The sequence below is a fragment of the Miscanthus floridulus genome, chromosome 13, assembly GCF_019320115.1.
Source record: "Miscanthus floridulus cultivar M001 chromosome 13, ASM1932011v1, whole genome shotgun sequence".
NCBI classification, from domain to species: domain Eukaryota; kingdom Viridiplantae; phylum Streptophyta; class Magnoliopsida; order Poales; family Poaceae; genus Miscanthus; species Miscanthus floridulus.
The window spans coordinates 81,840,888-81,851,808 of NC_089592.1; the positions used below are offsets into that span (position 1 = coordinate 81,840,888).

General features: G+C 51.2%; 1 protein-coding gene across 1 annotated transcript; it reads left to right on the forward strand.

Annotated features, from left to right (window-relative positions):
* Window positions 1–917: 917 nt before the first annotated feature.
* LOC136501959 (probable L-type lectin-domain containing receptor kinase S.5) lies at window positions 918–10,651 on the forward strand. Its single transcript, XM_066497464.1, has 2 exons — window positions 918–2,393; window positions 9,681–10,651. Exons 1-2 carry the CDS (start codon window positions 1,025–1,027, stop codon window positions 10,556–10,558), a joined length of 2,247 nt encoding a protein of 748 aa, XP_066353561.1. The 5' UTR covers window positions 918–1,024; the 3' UTR covers window positions 10,559–10,651.
* The last annotated feature ends 270 nt before the right edge of the window (window positions 10,652–10,921 follow it).

Consider the following 10,921-nt stretch of genomic DNA (forward strand, 5'->3'; position numbering starts at 1 on the left):
AAATAGCACATAGGATAAACCTCTATCTGCTTGCATTTATGTACCTCCTGCCATTTCAAGCAAGTTTGTTTTGCACCGACATACTTCTATATCTATTATCGGGCTGTTGGGCAGGACTTATTATGGCTGCGGCTGATTTGTTGTGAGAGAAAAATACTGTTCCATGGCTGAAAAATAGAGCTGATTCTGACTGATAAGCTCGAACGAACGGAGCCTGTATATGTTTTATCTAGTCATCTTGATATAGGTATACGCGTCCTGCTGACCTGGCATGTAGTATTTTAAAACGGCGACTTCCCGCGCGGTTGAAGTCAGCAAGGATGCCCCAAAACAGAAGCCACATCTGGTGGGCCCCGCCGCCCGAGCGCGAGCGCGACGTCGCTTGTCGCTACCGCCGCAGCATGCGTGCTGCGGTAACCCGGCCTCTAGCCGCTGCGCGCACGCAAGACGGCGACCCGCGCCGGCGGCCGGGGAATGCCTCGCTTGAGCCCCGGGCCTCCGGTCCAGCGGGCGCCGTAGGAAACCACGCTCGCATTGACCGCTCCGACCGGCCGGCAGAAATGGCACGGAAGGTGCATGTGCGCGCCGCCCGGGCCCGGGTCGGATCGTTTCTGCCGGCCGTCTGGCTCCGGTCCGGTCCCGTCCCTACGCGTGTTCTACTTCTAGCAGTATCACGTCGTCGCTGTCCAACCGTCCGTACGTCCGTACGCCGTCGTTGTCGCTGCACGTTTCGTGCCTCGCCGAGATGGCCGCAGGTGCCCGGCAAGTTCGCGTCGTGCGCGCGCACCGCCACCAACCCAGCACCCCTCCCCCTCTTGGGTGTTGACCCGTTGGGTGTCTCCCGCCTCCTCCAGGCACCATTCAACGCCGCCATGGGCCATGGCAATACAAATAGCGCCCGGCAGCACCACGGTGGATTCCCCCCTCCTCTCGCTCTCCCACTCACCTTTTTCCAGCCCTTTTTCGTCTGCCTGCACTGCGCTTTTTCTCCAGGCTCCAGCACCCGTGTTGCCGTGCCGTGACCATGGCGCCTGCTGCATGCGGCGGCGGCGGACGTGGTCGCTCTCCTCTGTCGCCTCTGCTGGGCTGCCTCGTCATCTTCTCGCTGCTCTGCACCGTCTGCCGCGGGCAGGACCCGGGGCAGCTGCAGCCGCTGCCGGCGCTGGAGGTGGCGACCTACAACTACACGTCGTTCCAGGAGGGCAACTCGCGGGAGCAGCGGGAGCTGGCGTTCAGCAGGGAGGCCCGCATCTACCAGGGCGCGATCCAGGTCTCCCCGGACACCGGCAACGTCGGCAGCTACCAGGACATCATGGTCAACAAGTCCGGCTCCGTGCTCCTCCAGCGCCGCTTTACCATGTGGCGCCGAGTCGACGTCGACGGCGGCGGCAATGGCAATGGCAGTGCCACGGCCCCGCGCGTCCAGGTCGTGTCGTTCAACAGCACCTTCTCCATGAACGTGTTCCACCTCCCGGACTCGTCGCCGCGGCCCGGCGAGGGGCTCACCTTCGTCGTCGCGCCGTCCCGCGACGAGCCGCCCCCGGGCAGCTACGGCGGCTACCTCGGCCTCACCAACGCAACGCTGGAATCCAGCCCGGCGGCGAGGAACCGCTTCGTGGCCGTCGAGTTCGACACCACGAAGCAGGACTACGACCCCAGCGACAACCACGTCGGCCTCAACGTCGGCTCCGTCGTGTCCTTCAAGACGGCGAACCTGACGGCTTTCCGCATCGCCACGGACAGCGCCAGCCCCCGCAACTACACGGCCTGGGTCGAGTACGACGGCGCGGCGCGGCACGTGTCCGTGTACATGGCCGTCCGGGGCGAGACGAAGCCGGCGTCCCCGGTGCTGGACTCGCCGCTGGACCTCAGCGAGCACGTCCCGGAGCAGGCCTACATCGGCTTCACAGCGTCCACCGGCACCGACTTCGAGCTCAACTGCATCCTCGACTGGACCCTGTCGATCGAGGTGATTCCGGAGAAGAAGAGCACGACGTGGGTCGTCATCGTCGCCGTCGTCGTGCCGGTGACCGTCGTCGCGGTCGGCGTCGCCGCCTTCTTCCTCGCCAGGAAGCTGCGCGCGAGGCGGTCCATGGAGAGGCGGCAGGAGCGGCTGGAGCAGCAGCTCAGCAACCTCCCCGGGATGCCCAGGGGGTTCGCGTACGACAAGCTCAAGAAGGCCACCAGGAACTTCGACGAGCGGCTCCGGCTGGGGAAAGGTGGGTACGGCATGGTCTACAAGGGCGTGCTCCCCGCCGACGAGGCCCTGCCGGAGGGGATGGACGTGGCGGTGAAGAGGTTCATCCGGGACGATGGTAAGGACGTCACCGACTTCCTCCAGGAGGTCGACATCATCAACCGGCTGCGCCACAAGAACATCGTCCCTCTCATCGGTATGTGATCTATTTTTGCAAATGCATGATCAGGGGTTAGCTGATGATCATCATTTTGGTTCATCATGACCTGAGACTTGACTAGGATGCAGTAATAGTTTTAGACTTCCTAACCATTTTTTTGCATCAGTTGAAGGCTTGTAGGTGGTTAGTAGCTTTAGGCTGAACAACCAGCAACTTCATTTTGTAGCATTGACGAGTCAGTAGTGATGGGCAAGTAGAAAGGGCAACATTTTCTACTAAAATTCTGACACGTTTATGAAATCGTAAACGAACAAACAACTTAGTAGTCTGTTGTTCAACTATCCCGGTGACGTACGCGTCCTGATTTTTCTTCTATTGGGCATCACCGCATCACCATTGAACAAATCCTACAGAGTAGGTTATGTTAGATTGATCTCCTGACCAATAGGCCCAACGGCCTATTGGGCCTTGGTTTCGCGCCCTGATCGGGGGCGCCCAACCCTACATGGTTGGTGGGCCCCCGTCGCACTGCGCTATATAGAGAGGTGGGGGCCGGCGGCTCAAAGCACGAGGTTCGCCGTGAGCCGCAAACCCACCGACAAAACCCTATTCCGATCTCGAAGAGGGCGCGCAGCCAGCGACGGGAAGCCGCCACCGTCATCACTGTCATCCCATCGTCACTGCACTGCATCACCGTCTCCACTGCGTCGCCTCTCTTCACCGACCGTCGCTGCCCGTGCGCAGCCTACATCGACAAACCTGATGGAGGCTACTGGATCCTCCACCCCTGCGGTCTCAGGTTCGGTACCCTTCCCTTTCTCTCCCTGTCTCTCTGTAGACCGTTCTACATGTCCTAGGATCTACCGTTTTACATGTTATACCGAATAGAACAGTCAAAGTCTAGATCTATGATCCTACAGTCTTAACAATGGTACCAGAGCCAAGGTTTAGGTATAGATATGGCTAGGGTTTTGATCTAGAACGGATAAATCGATTAGAAAAGGAAAAGATGAAGAGATCCAGTGCGGATCTAGAAAGTCGAAGGGGCTTCGGCCGACAAAGGGTTCGGTTGAACCATAAAAGACTCGGTCCTTTCGGATCTGAGAAAAGCAGTGGGTTCGGATGAACCCTAACCCTAAACCTAATGAGGTTAAAGAAAAACCCGAAGGTGATTCGGGGAAAAGAAAAACAGTGTCGTGTCTAACCCTAACCCTAACCCTAATCGGGAAAATCGTTCAAAAAATTCGATTCAAAGAAACCGAAAGGGGAAAAGAAGGGGAAAAGGGTGGCTCGGCTCACCTCGCCGTCGAGCACGCCGGCGCGCGCAGGGAAAAGAAAGGCCGGCCGAAAGGGGCACGGCTCGCCGGGATCCGGCCACAGGGGCGCCGCGGCCAGGCCGCTCGACGGCGGCGCGCTCACCCGCTGGGGAGCGCGCACGCCGGCGAGGGGGCCGACGACGGCGCCGGGACCTCGCTGCTTCACCGTGTCGCTCGGTGATGAACTGAGGAGAGAAGAGGAGAGCAGTGAGGCGAAGAGAGAGAGAGTGTGCGCGTGAAAATGAAGCTAGGGCTGAGGGAGGCGCGGCCAGCCGGGGTTTTTGATGCCCCGAGCTGCGCGCTCCACCGTCGATCGGAGATCAACGGCCAGGAGGGCTCGGGCCTCTTTTGGCCCAGGCGGGCGCTGCTGCTCGGCCGAAATCCCGGCCCAGGCCCAGGTTGCGGCCTGGGCGCGGGGGAGAGAGCGCCACGCGGCCTGAGCGCGCGGATGGGCCGCGGCAGCTGGGCCGAGTGCGCTGGCGCGCGCGCGCGCGCGTGAGCAGGCCGTGGGCCGCGCGTGTGCTGGCTGGGCCGAAATGGCCAAATAAATAGTAAAGTCATAGTTTTTGTTTTTCTTATTTTCCAGAAAACAGTTTGATCAATTTGAATTGATTTTTTATGATAATTTTCTGTACAAAATTTATCCAACGATATTTTTTGTTCAGTAAATAGTAAATTTGCTTCTGGAAAATAGGAAAAAGATTATTAAATGTTAAAGTTTCCGCTGCGTATTTAAAGATGTAATTTTCATTATTAAATTCGAACCAACGGGAGAATTTAATTTTGAAAATGGATATGTTTTAAATTGATTATAATATTGTTGTTATTCTGACCAACGTTGATTAATGGCAATATTATAATGTTTTTGTTATACATTAATTCTATTTCTGCCCAACGGTGATGTAGAATTAGTGTAGAAAATAATTGTATGTTTTAATTTTGACCAACGTTAAACTAAGGCATGCAATTATTGTTGTTATTTCTGTTCTCACCCTATTTGAATTGTGTTTTCAGGAGGATACAACTTAATGAGTTGTATCAAAGAAATCCCCACTCTAAAAGGTGATAACTATATTGAGTGGAAGAAAAAGATAGACCTGGCCTTTATCCTCGCTGAGGTTGACTGGGTTGTCACCACACCGTGCCCTAAAGAACCTGTGGCACCGGTGAGGGAGACAGATGAGACTGATGCTGCATGGCAGAATAGAGAGCGGGATTTTGCTCCCGTAAAGATGTCCTATGACCTTGAGCATAGGAAATGGGTCACTGCCAACAAGAAGTGTCTGGCAGTGATAAAGAACACAATTGAGCCTGCTATTGTGGGCTCAATTCCAGACTGTGACACGGTCACAGAGTACCTAGACAGAATAAAGAGTCAGTTCACTGGCTCTTCAAAGACATATGCAACCCAGCTGATCAAGCAGCTGGTCACAGAAAGGTACTCTGGTGGCGGCAGTGGCATTAGAGAGCACATACTGAGAATGAGCAATCTGGCATCTAAGCTCAAACCAATGGATTTGGCACTCAAGGATGAGTTTCTTATTCATTTGATTTTTGCTTCTTTGCCCAAAGAATTTGACACATTTGTTGTTAATTACAACATACAGCCTGAAAAATGGGATTTGGAAAAGCTCATAGCCATGTGTGTGCAGGAGGAGGAAAGAATAAAAGTTTCACAAGGTGGTTCTGTGAACTACCTAAAAGATAAGAAAAAGAATTATAATAATAGTTCTTCCTCCAAATCATCTGGAAAAGGTCCCATGCAACAGTCTCAGAACCAGCAATTCCCAGTGGCTAAAGACCAGTGTCTCCACTGCAAGAAGACAGGACATTATAAAAAGAACTGTCCTGATTTCTTAAAGATGATTATGAAGAATAAAGGTGAGAACATTATTACGTTCGTAAATGAATCCTTGTATGTAAAGTTTTCAAAATCTACTTGGTGGATTGATTCAGGTGCAACTATTCATGTTGCTAATTCATTACAGGGATTCCGTTCGATGAGAACTTTGCAAAGAAGCGAAAGTTTCATTAAAGTCGCAAATGGAGAACAAGCAGATGTTGAGGCCGTTGGTGATCTTTCGTTAGAGCTTGCTGATGGCTTCATAATTATTCTTAGAGATGTTCTTTATGTACCTTCTTTGCAAAGAAATTTGATTAGTGTTTCAAAGTTGGACCATGATGGTTATGATTGCCATTTTGGAAATGGCAAATGTCAGATATTGTTTAATAATAAATGTATTGGTCTTGCCTTCCGACAAGACGAGCTTTATTTGTTATCACTTCGTGAAAATGTTAATTCCGTATGTGATGTGAATGAAAATGTATCCTCATCGAACAATGGAAACAGAAAACGAAAGAGAGCTCAAGATGCGTTGTCGAAATTATGGCACTGTCGTTTAGGCCATATTTCGAGGGGGAGAATAGAAAGACTAGTTAAGAATGATATTCTTCCTCCATTAGAGCTCTCAGAGTTAGAACAATGTAGAGATTGCATAAAAGGAAAGTATGTAAAGAAAATTAAGAAAGATGCCAAACGAAGCACAGGAATTCTACAGATTATTCACACAGACATATGTGGTCCTTTTCCTGTGAAAAGTGTGGATGGTTATGATTCATTCATAACATTCACAGACGATTACTCTCGGTTTGGCTACATTTATCCAATTAAAGAAAGAACAGAAGCGTTGGATAAATTTAAAATATTTAAAGTAGAAGTTGAAAATCAGCATGATTTAAAGATTAAGATAGTCAGGTCTGACCGTGGAGGAGAGTACTACGGTCGGCATACCCCATATGGACAAGTTCCTGGACCTTTTGCAAGGTTCTTACAGGAGAATGGTATAGTCGCCCAGTATTCAACACCGGGCGAACCTCAGCAGAATGGAGTAGCTGAAAGGCGTAACCGTACCCTGATGGATATGGTGCGTAGTATGATAAGTTACTCCACTTTACCCACGAGTCTGTGGATGGAGGCATTAAAAACCGCCATTCATATTCTCAATAGAGTACCAAGTAAGTCGGTGCCCAAAACACCGTATGAGTTGTGGACAGGAAGAGTACCCTCACTTAACCACTTGCGTGTGTGGGGGAGCCCTGCTGAGGCTAAAGTTTTTAACCCAAACATTGGGAAGCTAGATCCCAAAACAGTGAGTTGCCATTTCATTGGCTACCCAGAAAAGTCAAAAGGTTTTCGTTTCTACTGTCCTAACAGACATACAAAGTTTGTGGAAACGAGACACGCTGTCTTCCTAGAGGATGAAATGATAAGGGGGAGCATGGTAGCTCGAGAAATTGACCTTGAAGAGAAGCGGGTGTTTGCACCCACTCCGATCATTCATGAGCCATTTTTCTCACTACCTGCTGTTGCTGCACCAACAGGACAAGACACTGTGGTGCCAGCACCTGTTGTTATCCCGCCTGTGGCAACAATGAATGATGATGAGGAACCTGTGGCTCAGGATCCTATAGAACCTATTGCCACACATGAGGGGGAGCAACAACAGCCTCAAACAGAAAATGTGCCAATTGAGGAGGCCCCTAGAAGGTCTCAAAGAGTTAGAAAATCAGCTATTCCTGCTGATTATGAAGTGTACAACACTGAAGAATTTCAAATGGAGGATGATCCCACCTCATTTGAAGAAGCCATGAAAAGTGATCATTCATCAAAGTGGCTTGAAGCCATGGAAGATGAGATGAGATCAATGAATGCAAATAAAGTTTGGGATTTGGAGATAATTCCTAAAGGAGCCAAAACAGTAGGCTGTAAATGGGTCTACAAAACAAAACTTGACTCTCAAGGGAATATAGAGAGATATAAAGCCCGACTTGTGGCAAAAGGCTTTACACAAAGAGAAGGGATTGATTACAATGAGACCTTTTCTCCAGTCTCATGTAAGGATTCCTTCAGAATCATAATGGCATTAGTGGCACATTACGATTTGGAATTACACCAAATGGATGTAAAGACGGCATTTCTCAACGGAGACTTAGAGGAAAATGTTTACATGGCACAACCGAAAGGTTTTGTCATGGAAGGAAAAGAACGTTTGGGATGCCGCCTAAAGAAATCTATTTATGGATTAAAACAAGCTTCAAGACAGTGGTACTTGAAGTTTGATCAGACAATAAAGAATTTTGGGTTTAAAGATAATGTTGAGGACAATTGTGTCTACGCAAAGTTTAAGAATGGGAAGTTTATCTTCCTTGTCCTGTATGTGGATGATATCTTACTTGCTAGTAGTGATGTCAGTCTACTACTGGAAACAAAGAAGTTTTTGTCCTCAAAGTTTGATATGAAAGATCTTGGTGAAGCTTCGTTCGTTCTAGGGATCGAGATTCACCGAGATAGAAGTAAAGGGGTATTAGGACTGTCACAAAAGGCATACATAGAAAAAGTCTTAAAGAAATTCAGTATGCACAAATGTAGTCCCTCACCTGCTCCTATAGTCAAGGGCGACAGATATGGGGATTTTCAATGCCCCAGGAACCAATATGAGATCGATCAAATGAAAGTGGTTCCATATGCTTCAGCTGTCGGAAGCTTGCAATATGCTCAAGTGTGTACGCGCCCTGACTTGGCATTTGTTACCGGGTTACTTGGCAGATTCCAGAGCAATCCTGGAATAGAACATTGGAAATTGGTAAAGAAAGTCTTGCGTTATTTGCAAGGAACGAAAGGCCTCATGATGACGTATAGAAGATCTGATTCGCTCCATATAGTGGGATATTCAGATTCTGATTATGCGGGAGATAATAGAAAATCCACGTCTGGATATGTGTTTACTCTCGCAGGGGGAGCTATTTCATGGAAAAGCTCAAAGCAAACCGTCACTACATCGTCCACAATGTATGCCGAGTTTGTAGCATGTTATGAGGCAACGGGGCAGGTGAACTGGCTAAAGAAGTTCATACCCGGTTTGAAGGTGGTTGACGACATCAATAGACCACTGAAGTTATACTGCGATAATAATCCAGCAGTACAGTATGCTCACAACAATAGGTCAAGTGGTGCTGCCAAACACATTGACATAAAGTATTATGTTGTGAAGGATAAAGTCCGGGATCAAATGATAAGTCTTGAGCATATAAGTACCGAAAAGATGCTCGCGGATCCGCTTACAAAAGGCTTACCACCCAACGTGTTCAGAGAACATGTAGCCGGCATGGGTTTAAGGGAAAGCCTATGATTCCTGGACTATAAAGGGCCCAAAAGTCAAAGTAACTATTTCAGATCAGAGACGTGCATTGTAGCTGTCAAATCTATCGGCGATTGACCGAGACGATGAAACATGCTCTATGCATCATCTGTGAAGAAATGAGTAAGGTTTAAAGGATTGAAGTTTAAAGTTTAAAGATAAAAGTAATAGTGAGATCAAGGGGGAGAATGTTAGATTGATCTCCTGACCAATAGGCCCAACGGCCTATTGGGCCTTGGTTTCGCGCCCTGATCGGGGGCGCCCAACCCTACATGGTTGGTGGGCCCCCGTCGCACTGCGCTATATAGAGAGGTGGGGGCCGGCGGCTCAAAGCACGAGGTTCGCCGTGAGCCGCAAACCCACCGACAAACCCTATTCCGATCTCGAAGAGGGCGCGCAGCCAGCGACGGGAAGCCGCCACCGTCATCACTGTCATCCCATCGTCACTGCACTGCATCACCGTCTCCACTGCGTCGCCTCTCTTCACCGACCGTCGCTGCCCGTGCGCAGCCTACATCGACAAACCTGATGGAGGCTACTGGATCCTCCACCCCTGCGGTCTCAGGTTCGGTACCCTTCCCTTTCTCTCCCTGTCTCTCTGTAGACCGTTCTACATGTCCTAGGATCTACCGTTTTACATGTTATACCGAATAGAACAGTCAAAGTCTAGATCTATGATCCTACAGTCCTAACAGGTTATAGTTGTTAGAGCGAATGTGCAGTGATGTCCACTGGACGATGAGAAGCGTCTTGTTCTTTTTCGATTCTTTCTGATCTGACGAGCACCGCGTCGCTTGCATTTTTATCAGGTTGGTGCTACAAGAAAGGGCAGTTGCTGCTGGTGTATGAGTTCATGCCCAACGGCAGCCTGGAGCAGCACCTGTTCCGGCGCGGCGTCCACGAGCAGCGGTGGCCCGTGCTGAGTTGGGCGAGGCGGTACGCCATCGTGGGCGACGTCGCGGCGGGGCTCCACTACGTGCACCACGAGTACACCCGCATGGTGCTGCACCGCGACGTCAAGGCCAGCAACGTGCTGCTGGACGCGTCCTTCCGCGCGCGGCTGGGCGACTTCGGCCTGGCGCGCGTGCTCGACGACGACCGCGAGGCCTTCACCGACCTCCAAGTCAACGGCACGCGGGGGTTCATCGCGCCCGAGTACTCCGTCGGCCACAAGGCGTCGCGCGAGACGGACGTGTTCGCGTTCGGCGCCCTCGTGCTGGAGGTGGTCACGGGGCAGCTCGCGCTGCGCTCTGGCGACCCCCGGTGCCCGCTGCTGTCGGACTGGGTGTGGCAGATGCACGGCCGTGGCGCGCTGCTTGGTGCCGTGGACCAGAGCCTCGGCGCCGACGAGTTCGACCACGACGAGGCCGCCCGTCTGCTGCTCCTCGCCCTGGCGTGCAGCAGCCCCAACCCGGGCGACCGGCCCACCATGCCGCAGGTGCTGCAGGTCCTAACCAAGGCCGCGCCGCCGCCCGAGGTGCCGCCGTTCAAGCCCCGGTTCGTGTGGCCGCCCGAGGGGGGAGCGAATTTCCAGCTGAGCGATGTCGAGGTGACCACGAGTGGCACCGGCACCGACGACGGCGTGTCGACGCGGGCCACGCAGAGCACCTCCTACGACAGCTTCCAGCCGCACACCGCGCCAAACAGCAGCGACAGTTACTTCCCAGCCCTCTCCTCCGGCCGTTGATCAACGGCAGCGACGGTTACTTCCCAGCCGTTGATCCAGGGCTTGCTTTGTGTGCATAGACATAGCATATAACACGCACATAATCTTGGCCTTTTACATCATGTATGCATGCATTTGGTCATGATTGCAGCTAGCTTCGAAGATGTGTGTGTGTATATATATCGAATTCGTTAAGGAGTTTAGTTCCATGCACCTGCACTTCAAGTTTTAGGAGACCTGCATCTGTTGTTTTAGTGAAGCACGACAGGCTCTGTTTAGGCTAGTCAGAAATTTTAGTATTGTACAGCCAGATCTTCACATTGATTCAACTGAAATAAAGGAGTATTTTTTTGTTTGATTTCTTGGAAGAAACGGACTTTCGTC

What these genes read in the sequence shown, in the direction of transcription:
- LOC136501959 (XM_066497464.1), top strand. Translation starts at nt 1,025, where the DNA reads ATGGCGCCTGCTGCATGCGGCGGCGGCGGACGTGGTCGCTCTCCTCTG. An exon ending in GAACATCGTCCCTCTCATCG is followed by an intron (nt 2,394 to 9,680) that starts GTATGTGATCTA and finishes CATTTTTATCAG; the next exon opens with GTTGGTGCTACAAGAAAGGG.